Source organism: Lepidochelys kempii, chromosome 1 (assembly GCF_965140265.1).
Source record: "Lepidochelys kempii isolate rLepKem1 chromosome 1, rLepKem1.hap2, whole genome shotgun sequence".
Taxonomy (NCBI): domain Eukaryota; kingdom Metazoa; phylum Chordata; order Testudines; family Cheloniidae; genus Lepidochelys; species Lepidochelys kempii.
The window spans coordinates 95,947,695-95,975,026 of record NC_133256.1 but is presented as its reverse complement, the minus strand read 5'-3'; the positions used below and the strand labels follow the sequence as shown (position 1 = coordinate 95,975,026).

Below are 27,332 nucleotides of genomic sequence, written 5' to 3'. Positions count from 1 at the left end.
CTCATTTTCTGGGTGCCTGACTTGGGATCCTGGGGCCCAATGTGCAGTAGTACTACTGAGTACTCACAACTGCAACTGAAGTCAATGGAAGCTGTGCCTGAATACATGAAGTGCTATAGAATGCCGAGTACTCTGAAAAAACAGGTCCTAAGCATCTCAAATTGGGCCTCCAAAATTAAATACCCATTAATCTCTGTGCATCAGTTTCCACATCTGTAAAATGAGGGTAATACCACTCCCTCTCACCTCACTGGGGTTTTGTGAATATAAGTCCAATATTTGTGAAGCACCTGACATTACACTGATAAGCACCATAGACAAGCCCATGGGTAAACTAATAATTGTGTATTCGGAGGAGGGTTTGAACAATATGCAGTAAATAATGCTTGGGGCCACCCACTGAACTATGAGGAAGAAACAAAATGTTATACAGCTGCTCATTCAGTGCACGTGATCCATCTTGTGTGCTGAATGAGGCAGGGATTCTATAAAAAATAGCATGTGATCTTACATTCTTTAATTATATCATAATGCATATGCATAAAGGGCCAAATTAAAGGTTGCACAGGCAACCTTAATTCTGGTATTTCCTAACTTTTGTATGCTTGATTGTGCAACCTTAGTAAAGTTTTTAACGTGTGTGTGTGTGTGTGTGTGTGTGTGTGTGTGTGTGTGTGTGTGTGTGTGTGTGTGTGTGTGAGAGAGAGAGAGAGAGAGAGAGAGAGAGAGAAAGAAATATTAGGCAGCTTGGGACGATTTGATTTTATTGGGAAATATCAATAAATATCAATTCCACCACATATGCAAATTGATGAAAAAATATTTCCATTGATAATAATCAAAATTTACTGATAGGCAAAGTAAGAAATCTGCTTGAGAACTTAGAGTTTGACCTAAGGATGTTTAATTTGTGTATTTTGACAAGTTGTTTTTTAATGGTTATAAAGTTTTACACTTTTGAAATCTCAAAATCTACCATCATTAAATAATTCTTCACTTATACACAACCATTACCTGACCCCCCCTCACCAAAAATTTCCCACAATTGCAAAATTTAAAAAAAAAAAAAAACAGTAAAAATGGAACAAATGTTTTAAACATCTGTCAAAATTATAAAAAATAAAAATAAAATTCTGTCAAGCCTAAACATATATACACAAAATTTGATTAGAGCACAAAATGTTGAAGAGTCAAAAAATCCCAAGTTTGGGTTTCACTCACGAGCTTTGCTATGCTTCTGCACCTGGCCAGACTATAATTCAACCTCATAGATATATGTCTGCAAGTACTGCAACTGCTTTTCACATGTTTGAAATTAACAATTAAAGCAGCATATTGAATGTACAGGTCAATTTCTCTGTGTGGAACAGGTAATACCATAGCCTGTCTACCTAGCTATAGGGAAGTAGGTATGGCTTGTACCTAGAGAATGGTAGGGCGAGGGAGGATCTCTCATATCTAAGTGGGTTGGGATCTGGGATCCTTATTGGAAGAGAGTTATAAATACAGAGGTGTTTTAAGTCACTAAAGAGAAGGTGGATGGATTAGATTGTATTATGTGGCTTACAGTGACATTGTAGACAGAGGAAGGCATTTGTGAACGTTAAAAAGGAGGGACACAGTCAGGGTGCGAGGGCCTCCATACTGTACAACTGCACAGAGACAGACGGCAGTGTGCCTAGTAGAGACAGCAACAGGCTGCCAAGCACAGAGAGAGGAACCGTTTCTGACAGGTCCAAGGAGTAATGGAATGACATTGAGCAAACAAAAATGCAGGCTGAATATCAGGGGGATGGAAGGAAAACTCATCTAACAGGGAGATCTGTTAGGCTGTGGAACAGTCTCAAGGAAAGTGGAAGAAACCCCACTGTTTGAGTTACTAAAAATTATGAAACACACTAGAATATACTCCAAGGGAAAGTCCTGAACTGGCAGGGGGATACACACAACTTAATTAAATTCCCTTCCCCATTTCCCATCTATGATATTTACAATAATGCTAGATTACTAAAGTAAGGGGAGAATGGCTCTCCCCAAAAGTTGCACACTAGATTGCCTTCTCTATTTGCTGCTACCACCCTCACTACAGAGCAAATAATTTGGGGACCTAGTCTAATATCAACATGGGGTGCACCTCTCAGAGACTGAGAAAAAGAAGATAGCACTTTGGGTACCTCTGCTCTAATGCTGCCTGAAATAATGGTGTTAGAGTTTGTATTTGACTAGAAGAGGACGGTTTGCTTCATCCACACCTAAAATAGACCTACACACACACTGGATGACCATGGATAAATACTGTAACATTTATAACTGAAGCCTGATCTAAATTAGGAAAATATAAAAGTAATTTGTAAGCACACAACATTCAAAGTTGGTTAGTCTTTGCTGACACCTAGTGGAACTATAAGAATCTTCAATATATGGCTTTTAAATATCTATAAGTCCTCCACGCTCAAAAAAACCCATAAATTCATCTAAGAGAGACAGAACATCTCTATTCACAACATATTCATTGCAGTGCAATGAAATGTCCACAACTGGAAGCAGTTTAAACAAGTCTGTCAGCAAGGCCCTTTGCAGTAGTTTTTTGCATGGCTCAGGTGCAGCAAACTTGATATCTGTCACATATCACCCATCTGCTTTTGGAAAGACTTTCTTCACACTAGTGCCAGAGTATTCTTCCGGGGCGGCTGAAAGACACATGGAGAAAGGTACCATGTGATTTAATGAAGCCTCCCTTTTTCAGAGAGGCCCTGATCCTGCAAACCACTTAACACATCAATATTCCCATTTATATCAATTCAATTAATCACGTGCTTGACTAACTGCAGTGCTGGATCAGGGCCCAGAAGAGGGCGCTGACATATCCTCCAACTCTTTTCCTAGTGACTTTCACTGTGTGTCTGCTAAGGAAACATTAGATATGAAGCATCTGAGGAACCCTACTGACTATTCAACACCTTGGAGCTGTACAAAGAGACAGAATAGCCATTCCACTGAACAATAATTCTCTAGAGCTAACTAGGGACCTCTGGTTAACACAAGAGGTGGGCAAACTAAGGCCTGCAGGCCACATCCAGCCCACGGGACCCTCCTGCCAAGCCCCTGAGCTCCCAGTCCCCGGCCCCTCCCCCGGTGTTCCCTCTACCCCGGCCAGCGCAATGCTCTATGCAGCAGGGCTGCAAGCTCCTGAGGCAGTGCAGTGGCAGAGCCTGGCCTGATCCAGTACTCTGTGCAGCATGGCACGGCTGCCTCTCCTGGTGCAGCTGCGCCGGCAGCCACCAGTGCTCCAGGCAGCGCGGTAAGGGGGCAGGGAGCCGGGGGTGGGGGGGAGGGGTGTTGGATAGAGGGCAGGGGAGTTCGGGGTCAAGAACAGGAGGGTAGAATGGGGGCAGGGGTCCCCAGTGGGGGGGGGCAGCCAGGAAGGAGAGGGGAGGTTGGATGGGGCAGCAAGGGGCAGAGGTTCCGGGGGTGGTCAGGGAGAAGGTGTGGTTGGATGGAGTGGCAGGGGCAGGGGTGGTCAGGGAGAAGGTGTGGTTGGATGGGGCGGGGTCCCAGGGGGTTGGATGGGGCGGTGAGGGGCAGTCAGGGCAGGGGTTCCAGGGTGGTCAGGGGACAGGGGGGTTGGATGGGGCAGGAGTCCGGGGGGGGGGTGTCATCAGGGGGTAAGAAGCAGGTTGGGGATAGGGGGCAGGGGCCAGGCCACGCCTGGCTGTTTGGGGAGGCACACCCTTCCCTAACCAGCCCTCCATACAATTTCCAAAACCCAATGCGGCCCTCAGGCCAAAAAGTTTGCCCGCCCCTGGGTTAACATGTGGCTCTGTCTTGCCCACACTCACACAAGAAAATAGGCTTTACCAGGTGCCAACATGGGTATAAATATTTAATGATCACACACTACTGAGTTTCCAAAGGAGAGATCCGAGCTGCCCAGGAGGAGCCAACAGTTGTTTTATAAGGAAGGAGGGGAGGAATGAGCAGCCTGCATTGCTATTTTGTTGGTTTGCTTTGGATTTTTTTAAGGGGAGAGGGGAAAATGAGGCTGCTTCCCCACAAGAAGAGTGTCTTCCCTGCACATCCAAACCCCAACTGAATTAATTTAGGCGGGGCCTTATGTCTCTGCAGCCCCTACTGTCACTGTAGTATCCAGAAGGGTCTTCCTGCTTTTCTCTCCCTCGCCCCTTAAAAGTGTAGCGACAGTTCCCTGAGGAGGATAAAGGTGAGGGAGTAGTTAGATCACGAGACTAGCCTAGACAGGGACTCTCCCTCTGAGCCCCCGACCCTTACCTGGAGGGATTGAAAGACTGGTTTCTTTGATTCACAGTGAGAAAACATCCTTAAGAACAGGCAATCCAAAAGGGTTCTACATTCCAGTCATCACTCAGATTTCCATGGTTTGAGTCAGCTGGGATAGATTCCCCCTCAGTTCAAGGATGCTAGGGAAATTGTTCTCCTGGGGAGAAAATTCTATTCCTCCATACAACACTCCTGCTGGTAAAATACCATTGGTTGCATAAGGACAAAACTTTTCCCACCCTCAGCTTCCGAATGAGGCAAAGAAGCCAAAGCAACTTTTTCTGAAAGTCAGAAGGTGCCCTTCGTATGGTATGAGCCACGAGTTCTGTGATGACTGTCCCCTTGTAGAGGACATTCTGACTGAGGGATATGGTCTTCCCCATGATGTTTAAAGGAAGGAGAAGGATCTTGCTTTAGAAGCTGAACCAATGGTTGTTTCCAAGGAGGAAATGGATGGGGGGGGGGGAGAGAAAAGGACAGATGAGACCAGTGGTAAAATTTTCCAACACAAATCACTTAGGCGCCGAAGTCACTTAAATGCTTTTATGAAAGTTACCCCAAGGTCCTCCTTTGTGTTCCCTTGGACTGCACTGATCCATATTCAAGAGAACGCCTTCAAACAGCAGCATCAAGGTCCAACTGGTTACTCTTCTGCTGCTCAGCAGCTGGTTTAATGCTATGGTTCATAGCCCTCTAATAATGAATGTAACAGATATTCCCCATTCCCCTGGTCATAAAGTGGAATTACCATACACAAGTCTTGGAAGTCATTCAGAAAGACTATCCCATCTAAGTACATTCCATACAAACTCCTAAACAAACAAACCAACAGAAAAAAAATGCATAGTATCAATAAGTGTGTTCCCTCATCTTCTGAGAAGCTTAGTTTATATAGGTCTACACAATAATAAATAGTTTGCACAGAACGTTTGGCAGAACCACCAGGGTGGTCTAAACCCACCCAGCTTCAGAGAGCTAGGTAATTCCCCCCCTTTCCCAGCCTCCCACACACACAGAACATCAGCTAAAAAACAGCTTAAAACTCACTCAAGCAACACTTCTAAATTATCCTATACAATTATCAGTTTGTTAGGTTAAAAAAAATCAGGAACATACTATGTCATATTTAACTGAAGTTTGTGCTTTTAACAGTAAATTCAGAGAACAGTAAAAGTGATTATATGCACATAAGCAAATCAATTGTGTTTGTGTTATTTATGGAACTAAAGAAATAGAACAAGTACAACTACCTTGTAGAGACCATAAGAGTCTGAAGCTTCCCAAATATTTTAAAACGTGTATATTTTCATAATTATTATTTGATGGTCATATTCTGGTGGGATGTTTTAGTTAACTGAAATGGGTTTTTTCAGATATTCATAACTAGTTTGTAATAGGCTTGATACTACTGTACTTTTTCCAGCATAATGGTCCACTCTATCATATCAGCAGTAATTGCTAGTCATTTAGTTTTATTAATATGATACTCAATAGGTTTAAGCCAAACACAACTTTACTTTATATTAGCCAGGATTTGAAAAGTAAAGTTAAGCTTTGTGTTCTGTTGCTCTTCTAGAGCTCTGAAGCTTGGCTGGGAATAAAAACTATTTTGCTGATTTAGTGGCAAAAAACAAAAAAAAAAGTTTCCAAATGTGGTGCTAGCAGCAAATGTCTGGAGAAACATTAAATTTCACACACAGGCATATGCACAAAACCAGTAATTAATCACTCATAGTATTAAAATCCATTACAATGACAAGACACTCAGCTAACCAGAGTAAAACCAGTCTCTCTCCTCTCTTCCATACCACTAAAGGATTGTTGAATATATGACCACCAGATTTTTTGTCTTAAGCACTCATGGGAAGGGTCTCCATTAAACATCAAATCTCTGTACTTCCACACATTCCATGAACAAAGCTGGAACCACAGTATACAGTTACACTCATTTATAGGGTTTCTTTACTTTGTGTTATAAAAAAATGCCTATCCCTTAAAGCTTTAAGTGCTTGATCATTAAAATACACAACTCTACGTAAGAAAGAAAAGCAAAGCAAACACAGCCTATTCCCATAGCTTTTGGAATTTTGCTCAGTGGCCTACACCTAACCTGCCTGATGTGACAAGAAGAGAAGGAAGAGGCTAGTATGTTATCTCAGAATGGAAGCAGTTTACTTTTTGTAAGGTGTGCTTAAGGTTTATAAATACCTTTTACTTGACAAGATAAAAAATAAACCAAACGTGTTTTTAGGGAAAAAACCCTCTACAGTACTTGTACGGCCCCCATTCCTGCAGTATCTGAGCACCTCACAATACCCATGTGAGGTAAGGAGGTCATCTTACAGCTGGAGAACCGAGGCACAGAAACACTGAGTAACTTGCAACGGTCACACCAGAAGTCTGTGGACAAGAAACTGAACCTAGATCCTCCAAGTCCCAGGCTAGCACAGTAACGTCTGTACTATCCTTCCTCTCTGTGGGGACACGTTTTTCCCTGGTGTGCATGTCAAGAAGGAATGATGAAGGGGTAAACATGCTTAAACCTGACAATATTTTTCAAAATGCTACACTACACGATTGTTCTCATGTCAAATAACTGAAGTGACACACAAAATGGGACAGAATAAAATCTACTTAACCATACAAATGCAGACTTATTTTCATTATATTGTTTAGAAAAACATCTTATATGCAGTGGCATTTGCAACTGAACTGTTTCTTTATAACGGAAAAATTAAAGTATTGTGAACTTCATTAAAAAGGTGCCCAATTACTCTATTACTACTTTTTCCATTGTTTGTTCATACAAACTAGCTTAGCTCTGCTGCAATATCTTTAAAAAAAAGCAGTCTGCAACTCAGCTACATATGTATGTGGTCTACGATGGATTTAGGTTTAGGTTATGAGAAAAATTCCATACCTAAATCTTATAATCTGAATTTAAAGCCAACGGTGTAGTTTTCTATGCTTCCTACTTACCACACTTTTGAAGTCATCTTCTGCTTCATCAAATTTTCCTTGCTTAAGAAGTAAATGGCCTCTCTGTAATCTTGCCTGAAATGGAACAGTAACCAGTTTTGTACTTTACTTGGTTCTTATTTGTAGCCAAAAAGAAAAATTAAAACCCAATTTCCCCAAATTTAATCAAATGGAAAATTTCAGCCCCCATCCACATCTAACAAACTGAACCAAAAGCAGATATGAAGGTGTCTGCTCTCTCCATCCCTCCTCTATACTGTGTTCTTACAAGAACAGCTTTAGCAAAAATGATTATGTCCTTTTACATCAGGGTTTTAGATCAGTAATTACCCATCATTGCAAATGTAGGTGTAGCTCCAGTTACCACCCAAACTCCTCCATCAGAGGACTGCACCAAGAAAAACAACTGTTTAACTTGTAAAATAACTAGTCAACACAGCTACGCTGTTTTGATTTTCTTAATTTACAGCCTTTTCAATAGATTGCAGCAAAAGGGTATAGAAGTCCTTATTGTTAATACTTCTATTAACCTGAAAATTTAATGAGGACTCTTTAGCAGAAGCCACTGTAAAAGTCAGTGCAGATTATTTTGGAAGGATCTTAACTGAAATTTTGATTATTCAGGATAAGAAAGTTTTCATGCAAGTTAATTTAGATGCGCTATTAATGTTAATTAAGACTTGCAGTCCCCCTTTCTTAAATAAGTTAGTTAAATAAAAATCTAAAGACTACAAGATAATTTATTGATAGTAACATTGCTAAACTAGTCCTGGGACTTTAAGGTCTGTTCTTATACCAAATGTTTTAATCTGGTGGGGAAAGAGAGGAAAACAGAAACTCTTTCCATTTGTTCACTAGAACAAGGTCATTTAAAAGGCATCATCTTGTTGTAAAATTATTTCATCTCTTAAAGGAGAGAACTTGACAAATTTGTCATAGTAGCAAATATTATATAAAAACAAACCCAAGGTGGGGGCATATCTTTTATTGGACCAACTTCTGTTGGTGAGAGAGAGACAAGCTTTCAAGCTCCACAGAGCTCTTCTTCAGGTCAGGAAAAGATACTCCGAGTGTGACAGCTAAATACAAGGTGGAACAGATTTAACTACATAACAAATCTGTTCCACCTTGTATTTAGCTCAGAGTAACTTACATAAATCTCTTCAGGTCTGAGAAAGCTCGAAAGTTGTCCCTTTCACTAACAGAAGTTGGTCCAATAAAATATATTACCTCATCCATCTTGTGTGTCTAATATCCTAGGACCAACATGGCTACAACAAGACTGTAAACATTATATAAACTATCTTTACCTTTCAAACTGTGTGCGACTCATTCTTTCCAAATAGTTATTTTAAAATTTGAGGAGATAATCTGCAGTTCAGAACAAAAAATTGGGTTGCAGGTAGGGAGGCTGGTCAAATGGCTAATTACAGTGTCACAAATCTCCCAGTAATTAGCCTGAAAGAGCTTTGGTAAAGTAGGTGGTAATCCTAAAAAGTAACTTATTTCTTGATTTGGCAACCAATGTTACTGCTTATAGAGGACTCGTAGTTAAGACTGCGAGTCTGTCATGGAAGTCATGGATTCTGTGACTTTCCATGACTTTCTGTGACTTCTGCAGCAGCCGGTGTGCCTGGCTCAGGGACAGCTCAGGCAGCCCCTGCTCCAGGCGCACTAGCCGCTGCTGGGGCAGTCTTGGGCCACCATGCACCCGCACCCCCCATGCTCCCCAGCAACAGAGTTTGGGTGTGGGAGGGAGCAGGGAGTTGGGGCACAGGACAGGGTGAGGTGGGCTTTGGGCAATGCTTACCTGGGGGTGCTCCCTGGAAGCGGCGACATACCCCTCACTCAGCTGCTAGGCGGAGGAGTGGCCAGGCAGCTCTGTGGGCTGCCTCTGCCCGGAGCACTGGCTTCGCAGCTCCTATTGGCTGGGAACCACAGCCAGTGGGAACTGCAGGAGTGGTGCCTGCAGGCAGAGACAGTGTGCAGAGCTGCCTGGCCATGCCTCCACCTAGCAGCTGAGCGACGGGGATGTCACCACTTCCGGGGACCCCCCCCCGAGCCCATTTCACCCCCATCCCATGTCCCAATCCCCAGCCCCCTCCCACACCCAAACTCTGCTGCTGCTGGAAGGGAAGGTGTGGAGTCAAGTAGGGAACCTGCCAGCCCTAACGCTCTCCCCAGCACCTGCAGGCAGCCTCCAAGTTTTATTCACAGGTATTTTTAGTAAAAAAAGTCAGACAGGTCACAGGCTGTGAATTTTTGTTTACTTCCCATGATCTGTCCGTGACTTTTACTAAAAATACCCATGAATAAAACTTAGCCTTACTCATAATTCATTACGAACCCTTAGATATGCTAGCAGAGGATTTGGGCATTTTACTGTAGGCCAGGTAATAAAATTAGAAGTTAAAGTGAGACAAGACTAGTCTCTCTCTCATCCAGTGTAAGAGTGTTCAGTATCGTACATGCACTAGTATCTTGGGGTATCTAATCTTAAACTTCCTGAAATATGGGGTATTAAATTCTCTTTTTTACTATACCACCAGCTAAAAAATAGTCTGCCTTTTAAACAAAACAGGAAAACAAAAAGGAACACCATTTTCTTTTACTCTGAAGGAATCCTGAAAAATCATTACTTACTGATGTGAAATCCTGCTTTAGTTCAACCACTTTACTTAAATCACGAATTGCAGCTTTAGATTTGCCCATGGCCAAATACACTGTGGCTCTTCTATAATAGGCAATGTAGTTATCAGAGTCCCCTTCTGCAAGCAAAGAAGAAATAATCACAACATCGCCCCAATGTAATTTGGCTACAGTTAAGCTGCAATCATAATAAGAGCAGCATTACCTGATTTTAAGCAATTTGACAATTATATTTAACAATTAGCAAAAGTAACATTTGTAGACAATATTTTACATCACTTGTAATTTGCTCATGTTAACATTATTGAAAATAGGATGTGAACATAAATATTAGCAATGTTACTAAGGGTTTTGAAGGTGAATGTGTAAGGATATTTCAGCTCTGCAGTGGAGTTAAGCTAAAACATACTAGCCCTTTTTATCTCAAATTGCAGGCCTACTTTCGGATGCATATTTAATGTTTTCACTGTTAGCCATGGTCTCTACATCTGATACGAGATGCACAAAATAAGGAAGCCATACACATCTTTCCACTAATGACCAGCATTGTTTTAGATAGTCCAATGTTTTCATAACTTTATAATTTACACGTAGACAGTAGCAACTTCATATTTCGTTTAACTTTAAGTTTGTTTAACTGTACCGTTATTTCTATCCCAATGGAAGACAGACATTTAGGGGACTGGAGATAGAGCTATTCTCTTAGTGTCAAAGTGATGCCCGTGATGGAACTATGTGACTCTGCAGCTCCATTCCAGTGTTCTCTTTGCCAATGCTGTTCAGCATATGTTCACTCTTGTTTGAATCCCACCACGCTGACCAGCTTTGGAAACCCATTTGAGGAACTTCTGGGCATATTTCTCTGAAAGGATACAGGAAAATAATGCTATGTCCTTAGCTCGGAGAGAGGAGAATAATGATGGGACCACAGCCTACTCACTAGTGAATGGTATCTTCTACTTCTAAAGGACACTAGACTTTTTAATATATTATTAAAACAAATCTAGGATTTGGATACAAGAATAAAACACATCTGAAGCACAAAATAGATGCCTATGACCCTCACTTAGTAGATCTTAAGGGTAAAATGCAAAGTTTAACAAATGAATCTAAGAACACTGTTGTAAAACTTCATGGCATGCAAATGAGCTTCATAGCTTTATCTGTTATCAGCAATGTTCCAGAGGTCGTCTTACCAAGGAGAGACATTCTCCGTTTCATTCTAAAATCATTTGGCTACTAAAGTGGAAAAATGACAGCGGCCTAAAAGTTACTTACTTTCTACCTTGATGATGTAGGCCACTCTGCATTAGTGCTATGGACTTCTACATTTATTTTTATTATCCAAAACAAAATAGTCATCATCCATTACCACAGACTACTCCATAGAGTCCCGTTACAAAATTAGATTATGTAAAAAATGTAGAGCTCAAGTTGTACATAATCCTTACACCTAGCAAAATACACTATTCACACACACACACAAAATATTAAGGGTTAAAACAACCAAGGCAGGAGAGAGCTGTCCCACGACCAGATACAAAACTTCTGGCAGACAGAAAATGGGTTTTGCCTCAGAGCCCCCAGTACAGCAATGAATAGCTCTGATATCCATACAGAGAACACAATCAGTCACAGCCTGAAGCATATGTTAAGATCCAGAACTGAAGAGAGTAAAGCAGGAAGCAGCTTGATTTTTACCATGTTATGTCTGCGACCAGAACATTGCAATGGCTGTGATCTAAAGAGGAAGAAAAAAAAAAAAGCTATTGTCCACATGTTAGTCCTGCCATGCAAAGCAAGCAAAAAGCCTGGAGAAATGAGAGGGTCTTTGCTCGGTAACAAAAAAAATGCAGGTAGTCTTAGTGCACCTGGCAAAGTTACCTTAAGTAATACGTAAATTATACTTCCCCCAAAAAAATTTCAGAAAATTTGAAGATTCAAAAACTACAGACAATAAAAGATTTGGAAGGTGAAGATTAGCTCAAGGCTGCTCCTGTATTAATAACTCCAATAGGATAAAATGATCAAAACACTCGTTGAAGACTTTTAGATGGGACTCTGATCATATGAAACACAGAACACAATATTGCATAGAATGTTAACCCACTAAGCTTTAGACAACTAATCTCACATATTTAAACTTTAGTTTTGTTTTCCTTTCCAGCCAACAAATTCTAACCAAGAGATTCAAGTTTTACACTGGTAGCAATGAATAATTACTAATCCCTAGTCACATACAGTGAAGAGATTAGTTATTACTTTAGTTATCACTATATATTTCAAAACCAACCCAATAAAAGTTTAAATTCACTTATAACCATGAAGAGTAATTGGATGGAATGATCCAGAATTAAAGCTTCCCCACTCTCCTACTTTGATGAATGACAGTTTATCCAAACTAAACTGAAAGCAAATACTAACAGCCAATAATATTTAGACACACATACTGTCTGCACACTTTTGCATGTAGTCCTGAATGAAAATTTAAATCTCAAAGGTCTGATATTACTGCAAGTGCATATATGGATATTCATTCTTTTCATGGTCACAAAATGCTACATTGTTATATTATGTAATTAATTCCATTTGAAAAAGTCTGAGTGGAAAACTGTAGTATGCATACATCCTATACAATAGTGTGAATAACATGAAAATAAGAGATTGGCAGCAGGAAAGAAAAGAACTAACTGTAGGGTGACCATATTTCCCTATCCTGAATAGGGGACACCTGGTAAAATTACTAATATTCAGGTAAACAGCAATCAATCAGAACTATGCAGTACAAACATTCAAACTAACAAGAAGTTGCCTGAGCCCGTTAAAAAGAACTACTGCCTAGTGGGATTCTTTTTATTTATCTTATCTTTAAGGCTTTAGGGTTCACACTAGGAGGGATGACACACACCCCTTCCCCCCACACAAACACACGGGGAGAAGTGACACACCCACACTCCCGTACACCTCTCTCACACAGTGGGGCTGACTGGTCCATCCTCCATGCCTGGCTGGGCCCCGGGGACCTCTCTCCTGGTACCTGGAGGCAACACAATGGTGGGGACGGGGGGTGGGTGGGAGGGGGCAGCCAGCCACAGCCTTTTGGCACTGTGCGGAAGGAAGGGATGGGAGCTGCTTCCAGCTGGGGGGGGGGTGAGAGAGAGAGATGACCTGGCCCATGTCTTTGTAGAGCTCATCTTCTCCCCTGCCTGCTCCCCTGTGGCTGGAAGCAGCTTGTCCCTTCCTGCCCACAGTGTTGAAAGGCAGTTAACACCTCCAGGCTGCTGATGGCCACCGACATAACCCAGCCTCCCTGTGTCCCCCGGCTCCAGCGCAGGCAGGAAAGGGTTAAGCTCTAAGGATGCATTGTGTACCAGGGGCCAGGGAACCTGACTGCAGGGGCTTCAGCGAATCCAGCCAGAGAGGTGGCTCAGCAGTGGAGGGTGCCTAGGAGACCCTGGGCAGCGGAGGGCAGGTGAAGAGGGTGCTAAGCCCCTGCCTGGGGGGATGCTCTGGAACCTTCAGGGTCAGGGCACGAACAGTCTGGAAAACGCTTCCCACTTCCCCCACCACTTCAGAGCTTAGGTGAGGGGTGGAGAGGGTTCCCAGTGCCAGTGCTGTGTGGGGCTTTGGCACAAACAGGGCTTGGCTCCTCCTAGCCAGCACCCCGGGTCAGAGGGTCTTGAGTCTTCCCGGGCCCTGCCCCAGCCTAGGCAGAGGCAGTGCAGGGGAAGGAAGGAGCCTGCCGGCCAGGCTGTTGATGAGCTGAGCACTCTGGCCAGGGGCTGGTTCTCTGCCCGGCTCTGGGAGCGGGACACGCCCCCCTGGGGGCAATATGGAGGAGCTGTGGGGCTGGGGTTCAAAGAGGCAAAGCAGGGAGAAGACAGCAAGAGGGGGAGCAGGGAGGAGCCCTGCTGGCCAAAAGCCAGCACGCAGCGGGGACCGTGCTGATGGACCAGCAGGAGGAGCAGCCGGCCCCATGTGTTGCAGCTTTGCCCGACCATTAGCCTTGCACACCCACCCCCATTATCGGCTACTGGACCTGCCCCCACCACTAGTGGGCGGGCAGCTGGCGAGTAGGGATCCGCCAGCAGCAGGACCCACCAGTACTGATTTTGAGGGGGGTGGAGGAAAGAGACAGAAAAGATGGGACAATTCGCCCGTTTTTAAGAAAAAGTCAGGACACCTGCAGGAGGGCTTAAATACGAGACTGTCCCTTTAGAAATGGGACATCTGGTCACCATAACTAATAGCAGATTTAAGATTATAAAAATTCCAAAGCACAGCCTGCATTCAACCCAAGCAATGAACACACTCAAAAATTCATGAACTTGCAACGATCCTTGTCTTCCATTCCACCAGTGGTAGTATGTGAATTTAAAAGTTATGGAAAATACATTCCAGCACTAGAGGTCTCAAAACACTTTACAGTTTCTCTTAAATCAGGAAGATTACCCCACCCAAGGAATATGTAGTATTTTTAAAAAGTATGTGCTTGATTTTTTATGGGGTTGGAAAGGAGGGTAGAGGAAGAAAACAGGGATAAGTCCCACCCCACCTTCCCACACACACCCCGTTTTTTTGTTGTTGTTAACTTGGTTTTCTTTTCTAATCTTGACAAGACAATAGCAGGGACATGTTATCAGATTATACCCAAGGTGCCCAACCTACGGCCCATGGACCATACAAGGCCCACCAGAACACTTCATAAGGCCCACAGCCTGCTTCAAAACAATATACTAACAGCAGATTCTTTAGCATTTTGTCATCACATTTACACAAGTGGGTAAATACACAATCATCTAAATATATGCAAAACAAGCTGCACTTAAAATATAAATCAATACAGGTGAGTAAATCTTATTCAAATATGTAAAAATCTGTTTGGCCTACACAATGTTGTGCTTAGGTTTATGTGCCCTCCTATGTAATAAGGTATACACCAATCCAGGTGGTTACAAGCAGTTAGTTTGCCTCATGCTTTGCAACACCTCCCAGAGTTGGTGTTCACATACTCTATGGCTGTTCTAGGTTTGAGCCCTGATCCTGGAATTTTCCACACCCATGTGGGGTCCCATTTGCCGCATCCATGAGGTCAGTAGGGCTCCATGTGGTCCCACATGGGCACGGCAGTCCACCCACGCATTGTGAATTGGAGGCTTATTAATTAAGCAAATTATGAGGAAGAGTGAAGGATAGAGCATTTCAATACAAAAATTCTGCACCACAAGCAGTCAAATAATTTTATCTTCAGATACACACCTATAGCAGCATGGAAGTGAGACAAGGCATCAGCTAGCTGTCCAGCTGCCAATAACTTCTTGCCCATTTCAAGTTGTTTTTCTACTTCAGCATTTATTCCACATTCGACTCCTAAAATAGAAGAGTCAACATTTTTAATCACACAGTTTGATTCTAGCAAAGTTGACACTACCAAAAATAAATAAATAAATAAAAAGGGCAGGGATGGATAGAGTGTTCTCTCTCTCTCTCTCTCCCCCCCTCCCTCCATAATACATAAAAATCATAAGGGACAGTTCATATTTTGTTACCAGGCAAGAGCTCCCTACCCCAAAAATAAATTGCTGATACAGAAGCACATGAAAACAAAATGCTACATTTCTCATCTTAGTTTCCTTTCGGACTTAACTCTTCTGCCCCTCCCCAAAGACCCAGTTATAATGAAGAAAGTCTAAGTACTGTAAGCCACCATTTTAAAAGCAGCTGTTGAATATGCATCACTAGCTACATTCTACCTAGCTTTTGCACATACAAGATTCTCTACATCCATATAAGGTAGCAAAATACATTGTCCTCTCCTGTTGTAATTAAAATCCTAAATACAAGGATCACATGCTGTGCATAACAGAATGAACATGAGCAGTTTTTTTTTAAATCTAAAATTTACTTCAATAACCTGATCATGAAAGTGCGATGGATAACTCTGTATTCTCTTCACTGAGTGTCCACACAGAAATTTTTGAAGTTCCCTTTAACTTTATTTCATGCTCTTTTATTTAAGGATCTTTACAAATTCAAGTCCTAAATACAGGTTATTGTACATATTTTGATATTATAAAAGGAATTTAAACAAACACGGACAAGAACAGTGTTTCATATTCTGTTTGCCAAGTGTCAGACTTCCCATATGCAATATTCAAGTACAGTAACACCTATAGAGCAAAGTTGCACAAGAGACGTCAGTCCCTAGTATATTATGAAATGTGAACAAAGCCAAGCACTTTCAATCACGCAGGCAGTATAATTATTACAGTATAATTTGAGTTCATAATTGTTATTGCTGCAGAGACTTGGTATCTAATTCTGCATCCACTGAAATCAATGGGGGAACTCCAATCAACTGCATGGTGCGGGATCAAGCCCAGCATGTGTAGTGGTGAAAAGCATTTCCTTACATCATTTTTAAATGTGTTTCCTTTTAATTTAATTGAATGTCCTTTATTCTTCTATCTTTAGAAAAGTTTTAGACATCTGTATGTATGACATCCACAGCTACGTAAGAGAGGCTTTAGAAGGTGAGGAAAATTGAACACTAATGTCTCAGGGCATAAGAATATATGGCAAGAATGGGGAAACTTCCCTTATGGGCAAGTTATTTCATAATTATTAACCACACAATTTCTTGTGCCCTCCTCTGGAACATCCGATACGAGTCAGTTTCAGAGACAAGATGCAGCGATCAATGAACAAGTGGTCAGAGCCAGTATGGAAATTTCTAAAGTGGAACAATGGCTGGTCACTCTCCTTTTCTCTGTTCCAAATTCTGAGAGAAGTCTCTTGGAGAGAAGAGCCACTTTGTTTAAAAAACAAGATTTTGGCCTCTTTGTGAACTGACTTTCTGCAAGCCAGATCATCATCTGGGAATTTGGGTTGTGCTCCCTCATTACACTGCTGAAGTAGCTCCACTCCATGGCTCTGATCCCCTCCTACCCAGTAACTGAGAAAAGTTTCCCACTGAGAAAACTTCACTGGCCTGAAATACTAACTCAAAAAACTGATACCTCAAACATATCACTAGATTAACAAAAACTACAGGTATGTCCAACACTCAGATGGGGATTCTAGACAGGTGGGCCTATCAATAAAGGCAGGATTCTGATGTCACTGCAGGATCAAGCAGATGCTGGTCAACTGGAAGGAGGTACTTAATAAACTATAAATACCTGCTGCAACAGCAACAAATGGTACAGAGACAATTAGTGAGAGTGAGTCACTTGTACAGAATGTCCCACTTCAAATTTGCTTTAGTGTGAAAGCCCTTTTTGAAGAGTCAGATATTCTACTCGATCACATTTCATTTCAGCGGAGGTCAAAAGACAGTTTTGGCTATGGACCACAGCAGAATCAAACAAACAGCACTGAAATTAACATACATTCATTAACAATAAAACTACACTGGCAGCAGGTCATAATAAATAGGGTCCTTCACAATAACACAGCTCTAAATGGAAACAGCACTTTTCAGGGGCTCCCCCCTCACCCCCTTGTCCTCACACTTCAATTTTGTTTGCATGACGAACACAACATTTCTCTACCAGCTTTATCTTTTCTAATTCAGAAAAGATTGATTTCGCTCGGTCTTTGGAATGGTGTTTGAATCTGAACCAGCCTTCTTCACTTCCTTGCTCCTAATTCATCATCAATCATGTCAGTACAGTTCCAAGAATAGAGTTCTACAATAAGACTTACTTGTTCTAAGTAGTATCTTTCATATAAAGTGTCTCAAAATAATTTTAAGAAGAGTTATATAATACAATTCAGCTATCGTGCCAGAGAGAGTAAAATTAAAAGGAACAGACAAGGGCAAACAAATATATTCAAGGAGAAATATAAGAAGGCTGTTCCAAATGCAGGAGATGTGAAGGACAGTTCCCTACAGTAACCACACTGTCAGAAGTGACAGAGGAGCCCAGTGCTAGATGAGCAGAGGGAACTTGAATGGGGAGAGTGGAAAAACAAGGTGTGAAACACGCAGAAGCAAGTCCAGAGTGTTTTATAAATCAAAGACGACAACTATGAACTGGATTCTGAAATGGGAAGTCAGTGAAATTGTTTGAGAATAGGGCTGATTTGATAATTCTTTGTATACCTGAGAAAAACAGTGCAACATTACATAAATGCAGAAGTTTGCAGAACTGGAACTTGGGGAGACTACCAAGAAGAGACATGCAGTACAGCATACAGAAGATGAAGGCATACACAAGGATTTCAGCAGAGTTAAACTGAAAGAAGCAGCACATTCAAAATCTTGACAGCATTGGTGTAAGGAACAGATATGAGATGTGGTGATGGAGAATTACACCAAGAGTAGTACAATAGGAGCAAATGAAAGTTCTGAGCAGGGACAGCCACACCCAAAGTAAAGTCCCCAAAGCCTTGGGGATTTAATTTCCAATGATATTTCTTTCTTGCTGTTAATTAATTAGTGATGGCTCTCCAACTCCTTACAGAACTTCAAGTCTGCAGCTTCTGGGCCCACTCCCACTGATCTCCTTAGTTCCAGCACCTGCTCTTAAAGAAGCAGCAGGTGAGAGGATGCTGTGATCCTGATCCCCCTTTCCATTCTGTGAAAAGAACAGGTTGGCCTGTGTCTAAGCTAGGATTTAAAGGTATGTTAGAACCTATTAGCCAATACATTCTAAGAACCTAATGAAGAAAGGCAATGTGTACTTCAAGACGTTAAGGTTTGATTCAAACAGCTAAGCAGAAGTAAACATTAGACTGCCTTAGCTAAGTGTAGACAAAAGTAACATGTGCTTCCGCTTAGCTGTTTGAGTTAAACCTTAACATGTGTTGAAGTACATATTGCCTTTCTTCATTAGGCTCTTAGAACCTATTAGCCAATACATTCTAACACACCTTTAAATCCTAGTCTAGACAAAAGCAAAGAAGTTACTCCATTCTCTGTCATTCTGCGAAAGTGCTGGCTTTCTCCTCAAGAAGAACAAGCAGCATGCGGACTGGTCTGATCCTTCTCTCCCCATCACCTCAAAGGGACAGCAGAACCGAAGCCCCACTCAGAAGACCATCATTTCTACTCACTCTGGGCAAGCATTAATGCAGGTATTCTGCTATTTTAGATCACGTATACCTAACATAGAAGGGATGTACTGTAAGAAGTTATGCTTAGGAACATACCAGTACTGGACACAGAATACAGTTGTGTAGCATCAACACAATTCCACACTTCCAACCTTATGTATGTGCATGTTGAAACTTTAAGGTATTTTTTTGCTACAATACAGTTACTGTAGGCAGATTACAGCCTGATCCTGCAAGTAGGGTTGCCAACTTTCTAATTGCAGAAAACCGAACACCCTTGCCCCTCTCCCTCTCTAAGGCCCAAGGGTGCGGGAGGGGTTGAGGTCTGTTTGGGGGTGCAGGCTCTGGGGTGGGGCTGGAGATGAGGGGTTTGGGGTGCAGGAGGGGGCTCCACGCTGGGGAAGGGCAGTGGGGTATGGGAGGGGATATGGGCTCTGGGCTGGGGGTGCGGACTGCAGGGTGGGGCCAGAAATGAAGGGTTCGGGGAATGGAATGGGGATCTAGGCTTGGCAGGTGGCTGAGGTGTGGGAGGTGGTGAGGGCTCTGGCAACCCGACCTGCAAGGTGAAAGTATCATAGCGCAATCAGCTCCATTAGGGGGTGGGGGAAGGGAACACAGAATGGAACCCTTAGTGCCACCTGTGAAAGACATGGAGCAGCAGCATAATAAGTTCTGAATACTGTACGCTGACTTGGTTACTGGGATGTTTACTGTATGAATACAGTGGTTAGTTTAATAACGTGCAGTAAGGAAACAATGGCCCATGACAAGCCACCCAAGGTAAAAACTGGAGGATTGTTATGAGACAGTAGAAAAAGCTATATTGGCTCTGAGGAGTCTGATTCGATCTGTTGCTGAGCTTACCAGACTGGTTTGGTCCAGATGGATAAAAGTACAAGAACTGATAGTAATTAAGATTCTGGCTGGAGAGAGAGTGACACATACACACACTCTCACCTCTCTCTCTCTCTCTCCCCCCCCCCTTCCTCTCCCCCTGGGTAAGGCAGTTGTTGGAAAGATGTTGGAGAGGAACAGACTGACATCCAGGACCCTCTGGGGTGTCTGAAGAAACTAGACCTGACTAGGCTATCATCAAGGAATGGTAAGCCTATAGTTAAGATAGTTCATGAGCTTGTCTACTTGCTGTTTTTTTCTAGTTTTTTCATTTTTTCTAATTGTTTAATTTCAACAGTGAAACAAAGCAATGTTTTGATTTGTAAGAAGGCTGTCTTGTCACTATATGCAGCACTGGTCACAGACTCTTGAAGGGAAGAACTGCAGGTGTCAAACCCAGCTGGACCTGCAGGGTAAGCATGGCTGATAGGGTAGCTCAGGCCAAACTGAGTAGGAGTGGGAGAATTGCAGAATGCCACCCAACGAGAGGTAAAGGCACCAGGCCTGATAGCTGAGGGGGTGCACTCAGAGACAGAAGGCAAGCGAGGTGCAATTAGCCCTTTAACCCTGCCAGTAATGTTTATTTCTACTTGCTTTAGCTCAAGAAACGAAATATTAGGTTTCCTGGTAGCTATATCCTGGGAGCAGAGAACTGTTATTAGAATGTCTGATGCTAGATTTTAGAATGTACAAACTTTAAAAATCCCCTAAATCTCTATGTATAACCTTAAGAGGGACTCAGTCAAATCGAAATCTAGCCCATTTAAAAAAAAAAAAAAAAACCACACACCACCTTAAAGCAGGTTCAAGTTTCACATGTCCGAGTCTCCCTGCTGAGTTTGAGATTTTTCCATAGCATTTTTCTTTTCTTCTTCCAAAATGTACCTTTCTTCCCTGTGGCATGTGAAAGGCCCATGCAAACAACAAGGGAAGTTATGTGACTATACAAACAAAACAGTGAAGTTGACTGTACACAAAGTAAGAGGCCATAAAAATAAAGAAAATATGTATACTAATTTAAGTTGTTACATAGAACTAAAAAAGGTTAAAAGAATTTTACATGAAAGTGTGATGTTTAAAATGACAGTCTGACATTTTGCTATTAACTGCTGATTCTTTTTCTAATGTTTCTACGTATTGTGGAAAGTTTTTTTGAGGTGAAACTCTAGTGTGCATAGAGCAGGAAGAGGAGTGCCCACCACAAGGACCTTTCAGGAACAGCACAAAGGTGCTCATCAACAGCGCAGTATAGATATCTGGGCTCCGGCTCGAGCCAGGGTCTGGAACCCTCCCCCATTCACAGAGCCCTGCCCCCACTCAGGTAGGTCTGCCTTTCAGAAGCAGGGAGGCACAGCTAGCTACAGCAGCAGCTGCACTGCTGCTAAAAGCAGTTAGGCAAAGGAGGTTTGGGAAGGGAAGAGACTGAGAAAGGAACACCTGTGCCACTCACTAGGGATACGGAGTAACTTTGGATAGTAGCAACTGAGCAGAAATCCCCTCCACTCCCGAAGATGGAAGTGACATTGGGAAGGGGTGGGGGCAAAAGAAAGTCACCAGTGACCCTCCTTCCCCTCCAGAATCTGCAGCGGCCTGGGATCAGTGAGAGGAATCTAGTGAGAGGGGAAGGAAAAAGGAGAGTGATAAGGAGAAGCAGTTCCCAGAAGCTTAGCAGAGAATGAAGCCAGCTCTGAGTGCTAAGCTGCCTGCAGAGCTGGCCCATCTTTTCTCCCCCTCCTTATGACCAATTTGCTTTTCTACTTGGATGGAGGGACAGAAGAGAAACAGGGCATTTCCATCTAGTCCTCTCTTCCCAGTTCTAGCTTGGGGTGGACGAATATCTTTGATCCACAAGGCTTTAATTTGGCACAAGGGCCCTCTAGTGGAGAAGTCAGGGACTGGGCGACGGGATGGATCACGTGATGATTACCTGTTCTGTTCATTCCCTATGGGGCACCTGGCATTGGCCACTGTCGGAAGACAAGATACTGGGCAAGGTGGACCTTTGGTCCAACCCAGTAGGGTCATTCTCATGTTCTTAAGTCAAAAGAATTCCAAACGAAGACTGGGGCTCATTTTCAATCAGGTACTAGAATACTAGGGAAATGGCAGTGCAAGCTGCAGTTCACCTCCAAAAGTTCTGGAACCTTTTCATAACCCTGAGATAGACATCTGAGGTACAATACCAGCAGCCATGTCAGACTATAGGTTAAAATACGCTCCTTCGTCCTACAGATTTTTACACAGCTAATATGAACTTCTACAGCAAGTTAACAAGTTGCAAAGGGAACTTTTTAAAAGTCACAAAAACCATGAGGAGAAGAAGCGGGATTTTTTACCCACAAAAGCTTATGCCCAAATAAGTCTGTTAGTCTCAAGGTGCCACAAGACTCCTCGTTGTTTTTGTGGATACTGACTAACACGGCCACCCTTCTGATACTTGACATCATTTAAAAGTCACAGTTCGACTGGTGGTACCAATGTTACTATATCAGAGAATTTCTGTATGATTTTTAATTTTATATAGTTTAAAGATCCCAAAGTAATGTTAATTAGAAGGCCTTTCCTTTCTCTGTGAGCGGTTTGCAAGGCCAAACTGCTCAGCACATCCTGGGACAGAGAGTTTGTTCTCAGAAGAGATAAGACTTTGCAAAACCAACTGTTCCTCAGAACAGCACACAGAGACTCCCACCCTTCTCACCTTCTTTATCTTGCTTGTTATGTATGTTATATGGTAAGGGGGTTAAGCAGTTTCCTTACACCCTAAGAGTTGTTAAAGTTAGAAGCAATATATGTTGAACTAAAGCTCGAAAATGCGTGTGAATGGATGTTGTGTGTAAATAGAAGATGAATGGTTAGGAGTGCCAGCCTAAGAGTTACCACTTCAGTATCAATTGGCCAAAGAATGACCCCCAGAGGGCAGACTGGAATCCACCCAACAGCTTCAAGGATTGGAGAATCGAAGAACAAGATAACTTCTGGCAGCATGGAGCCGTCAGGGATGTGTCATCTGCTGATTGATTCAGCAACAGCAGGATGAAGCCACCTCTACAGGCAGGGCCGGCTCTAGGATTTTTGCCGCCCCAAGCAAAAAAAATTTTGGCCGCCCCCGCGTTTTTTCCCCATGCCTCCCTGCCCCCGGCTCCACCCCAACTCTGCTCCTTCCCAACCCCTTCCCCAAATCCCCAGCCCCGCCTCCTCCCAGGGCATGCCACACTTTCCCCCCTGCCCTAGCTCACCTCCACTCCGCCTGCTCCCCCGAACATGTCGCAGCTCCGCTTCTCCCCCTCCCTCTCAGGCGAAGGAGAGGCAGCTCGTTCAGGGGAGCAGCCAGAACAGAGGTGAGCGGGGGGGGCACAGGAAGTAATGGGGGGAATTTAGAGGAACTGCTCCCCGCCCCAGCTCACCTCCGTTCCACCACCGCCGCCTCCCCTGAGCACGCTGCCGCTCAGCTTCTCCTCCCTTCCCTCCCAGGCAAGGGAGAGGCAGCACGTTCAAGGGAGCAGGCGGAGCGGAGGTGAGTGGGGGGGGACCTCAGGAAGTAACGGGGGGAGGGGGGGTAGAGGAACCACTCCCCGCCCCAGGTCACCTCCGCTCCACCACCGCCACCTCTCCCGAGCATGCCACCACTCAGCTTCTCCTCCCTCCCTCCCAGGCTTGCTGTGCAAAACAGCTGTTTCGCGTGCGGCAAGCCTGCGAGGGAGGGGGGAGAAGTGGAGTGGCGGTGATGCACTCAGGGGAGCGGGCGGAGGCGAGCTGGGGAGCATTTCTAGGGGCCACATGGCTGGCGCTGGAATGCCGCCCCTAGAAATGTGCCTCTCCAAGCACCTGCTTGTTTTGCTGGTGCCTAGAAACGGCCCTGTCCACAGACTGGCATAGGAATAAACTCCTATAAAAACAGACCCTAAAGACTAAGAACTTTGAGTCTGGTTCTACAATCGCCCTCCAGGAGCATCGGATGTGCATCCGACAAAGACTCGGCTCCACCCTCATGCCCAGGTTACCTGGCCAGTAACTGGCATGAGCAACCTCTAGGCTGGTAACTGTAACAACTTTGCAGAACCTGTACGTGTATGTGTGTAGGAGTGAATAGGATGTAGTAAATATGACTGTTTACTTGCTTTGCCACTTTTGGTATTTTGTGTGAGTACATAGGATAGAATGTTTATGATTACTTGTTTACTGTGCCTCTTTTTGTATTCACAATAAACGGGGCATTTTAAAAGATCTTGTTGGGTTTTGTTTTATTGGTATAACACCAGAAAGAATGAGGTGTGGAATTGGAGGAACATGCACTGACTGACTTTCTTGGAAGATGAGCTGGTGAAATAGTTATTTTCTAACTAGTTCTAATAGTAAACTCCAGCATCATCTCTTCCCAAGAGAATCTCAAACTCCTCTTAAAACCAGGGAAATTGTGACTTAAAATACTGCTTCTGTTCCAAGAGAAGAAGAGATGAACACAGCCTGCAGGAGGGTCGAAACCTCACAGTAATACACCACTCCCATTTACAAATCTCCATTTCATTAGTTAACTCTTTCAGCACTATAGAAAGAGTAAGAAGAAACTAAAAATGTACATGTACAAAATGATCTACAGCTATGGAAAATGTGAGTCATGTATTACATTAACCACTCATATACTAAAATAAAATATTACTTCATAAGAGATATTAAGACATAGAAATTAGAGATGAAAAAGACCTAATAGATCATATTTTGGCCATCCAAGTATCTGTAGAATTGTTCTTTGTCTAGAGTGCTTTGTCCAGTCTAGGTTTAAATGGCACCCTTCCCTGGGAGAATATTTCACAATCTGCTAAAGCTTGCTATTAGGAAAATATATACAAAATTAGAAAGTAAACTTGCAACTACCAAGGCCACAATCAACAAAGCACCAAGGTCATCCATGCTCCTTGCATCTATAGGAACATATTTGGAAGATGAATTATCTACAGATGCTTAAAAACAAGTACAAATGCTTAGGCCAGTGGTTCCCAAACTTGTTCCGCCACTTGTGCTGGGAAAGCCCCTGGCGGGCCGGGCCAGTTTGTTTACCTGCCGCGTCCGCAGATTCGGCTGATCACGGCTCCCAGTAGGCATGGTTTGCTGCTCCAGGCGAATGGGAGCTGCTGGAAGCAGCTTGGGAACCACTGGCTTAGACTGATTCATCTGGTGTTAGTACTCTTCCTTTAACATTGCAGCAGAAGCAGCTGGGGGAAAACCAATACAATCCTGCAGCATATACTTATACAGTACAGTGTATCTTTGCCACATTACATTCAATATTAAATTGTCATTCAGCCAGGACACTCCACTTTTTAGACTTCTCATTTAATACAACTTCAAAGTACATTTCTAACCTCCAGAGTGACTACAGTCCTTAGAAAGGTCCATATTCACTGAGCTGTGACAAGAAAAGGAGTACTTGTGGCACCTTAGAGACTAACCAGTTTATTTGAGCATAAGCTTTCGTAAGCTACAGCTCACTTCATCGAAGCTCACGAAAGCTTATGCTCAAATAAACTGGTTAGTCTCTAAGGTGCCACAAGTACTCCTTTTCTTTTTGCGAATACAGACTAACCCGGCTGTTACTCTGAGCTGTGATAGTGAAGCAGTTTTTTTTTCTTTCTTTCTCATTCGTTACAAGCAATAATGCGAGTTTTGCAGGCCAAATTGTGTCTTCTGATACATCTGTACAACCAGCTTTCAAATTATGCCCTCACAAACACCTGTGCAACCCCGTTAGCTGAGGGAATAATTTGTTCTGCAGAACCACTATTCTTGGCAGCGATGAACGATTAAAAAAACCCAAAACAAAACCTAACTTGATTTTCAGAGCCCAGAGCAACCTTACAGGGCTAAAAGTTAGGAAAAAAAATATTTTTACTTGGAAACTGAGCAAATCTGTATGGAAATCAGTGAGACACCACAAGTATGGAACTTCATAATACCATTTCCACATGGCCATTCTTTAAGCTAGATCCACAGTTTTAAAATCATACAGTAATTAGCATCCTACCAATTTCCCTTGTTTCTTTTGAAAACAGATTAAGAAGGTCTAAGAATAGAAACCAAAATAAATAGAACTGCACTTGCTGTAGTTTCAACAAAACAAAGCTACAACACAAAACTAGAAATATCATTAATTAAATACTAGGATTTTTAAAAGCAACAATTAATGGTGATGGCTGCATTTATTTCTAGTCATCATATTTGTATTAAAATCTATTTGAATTTAGATCTTTCAGAAACACTTATTCTTTTCAAAGTGACTGTCCACTGCCCCCAACTAGAAAAGTTACAAACTTTTCTATTTTTTACTGCCATCATTCTCTGGTTGTACCCAGAATTAATGGCAGTGCACCTTTGACAATCCCAACGCCGGCTGACATTCCCTGCCCATCACAGATTTATCTCCCTTCAATACCCACAGGCTGGCATTGCCCCCAAGTCCACACAGATCTGCTCTCCCTCCCAGGTGGCATCCTGGCACTAGAGCCCAGCACAGCGCTGCTGCGGTGATACCCCTCAACGCGTCAGGAGGTTAAGGGGTATAATACTCAAAACCACTCAACGGTGCTGTTGTGATGGTAAATAACCCTATGATGTGGTAATACGCGAGAGTGCTCAGGGAAGTGCGGGCTTCTCTGTGGTGAGCATGATTACATATCACTGAAAACCAAACCAAGGCACCAAGTCTAACCTTCGCCTCGTCCCCCCCGCCAGCCCGGCGCTGCTCCGCCCCATGCTCACCCCGCAGTGCCAACCTCCCCCACACTTCCGAGCCCCTCGTCCCAGCACCACATCACCCCCTGCACGCTGGGCAGCAGCTTCCCCCGGCAGAAGGCTGGCACTGCCCTGTCCCGCCCCGCCCCGCCAGCAACAGCAGCCCTGTCCCCTCTCCCCCGGCAGCGTGCAGCGCCGTGCACCAGCGCGGGCTCGCCCCGCAGCCCCTCACCCTCGCCGAGCAGGTCGAAGAGCACCAGCAGCAGAGGCAGCACGGCGCCCACCTGGCCGGCGCACGCGCTGGACGACACCATGGCGATACGGCCACGCGCGCCCTAACCCCCCGCGCGACTGCGGACCCCGCCACGCGCCTCTGGCAGGGCTCTCAGCGCGGTTCCACTTCCAAGTTCGGTGGGGTGGGTCGTGGGCGCCTCCGATTGGCCGCGCCGCCGCCTGCCCGGCCCCCTTCTAGGGAAACGTGGAGAGCCCGCGGACTAGTGTCAGCCGCCGCTCCCCGGACGGTACTGCGCTTGCGCGCCAGGCGTGACCCGAGCATGCGCAGGACTCACAGTTGAGGCTGCTGCCCCGCCTTTGCCCTCTCCCGACAAGAGAATGTGCTCGTTCCTCGTGGGCGGGTAACGGGGGCGGAATGAATGGGGACGTGTGAGGGGCAGTAAGTGGGGGGAGAGGCTTGTGCATGTGCTCAGTGTGTAAATGCTTTGCAGCCT

General features: G+C 43.7%; 1 protein-coding gene across 4 annotated transcripts in view; it reads right to left on the bottom strand.

Moving 5' to 3' along the window:
- The window catches only part of DNAJC3 (DnaJ heat shock protein family (Hsp40) member C3), a 64,503-nt gene extending 37,378 nt beyond the window's left edge, over positions 1-27,125 (bottom strand). Inside the window, exons 1-4 of one of the 4 annotated variants that reach the window (XM_073347977.1) lie at positions 26,837-27,125; positions 15,184-15,294; positions 9,919-10,043; positions 7,276-7,350 (exon numbers count right to left, since the gene is read on the bottom strand). In XM_073347977.1, the coding sequence (XP_073204078.1) occupies positions 7,276-7,350; positions 9,919-10,043; positions 15,184-15,294; positions 26,837-26,918 (393 nt within the window). In that variant the 5' untranslated portion in view covers positions 26,919-27,125. Of the gene's footprint in view, positions 1-7,275; positions 7,351-9,918; positions 10,044-10,567; positions 10,787-15,183; positions 15,295-24,933; positions 25,301-26,836 lie in introns of those variants that run through there. The other 3 variants (XM_073347984.1, XM_073347994.1, XM_073348003.1) reach the window with 3 other exon arrangements.
- Between the last annotated feature and the right edge of the window lie 207 nt (positions 27,126-27,332).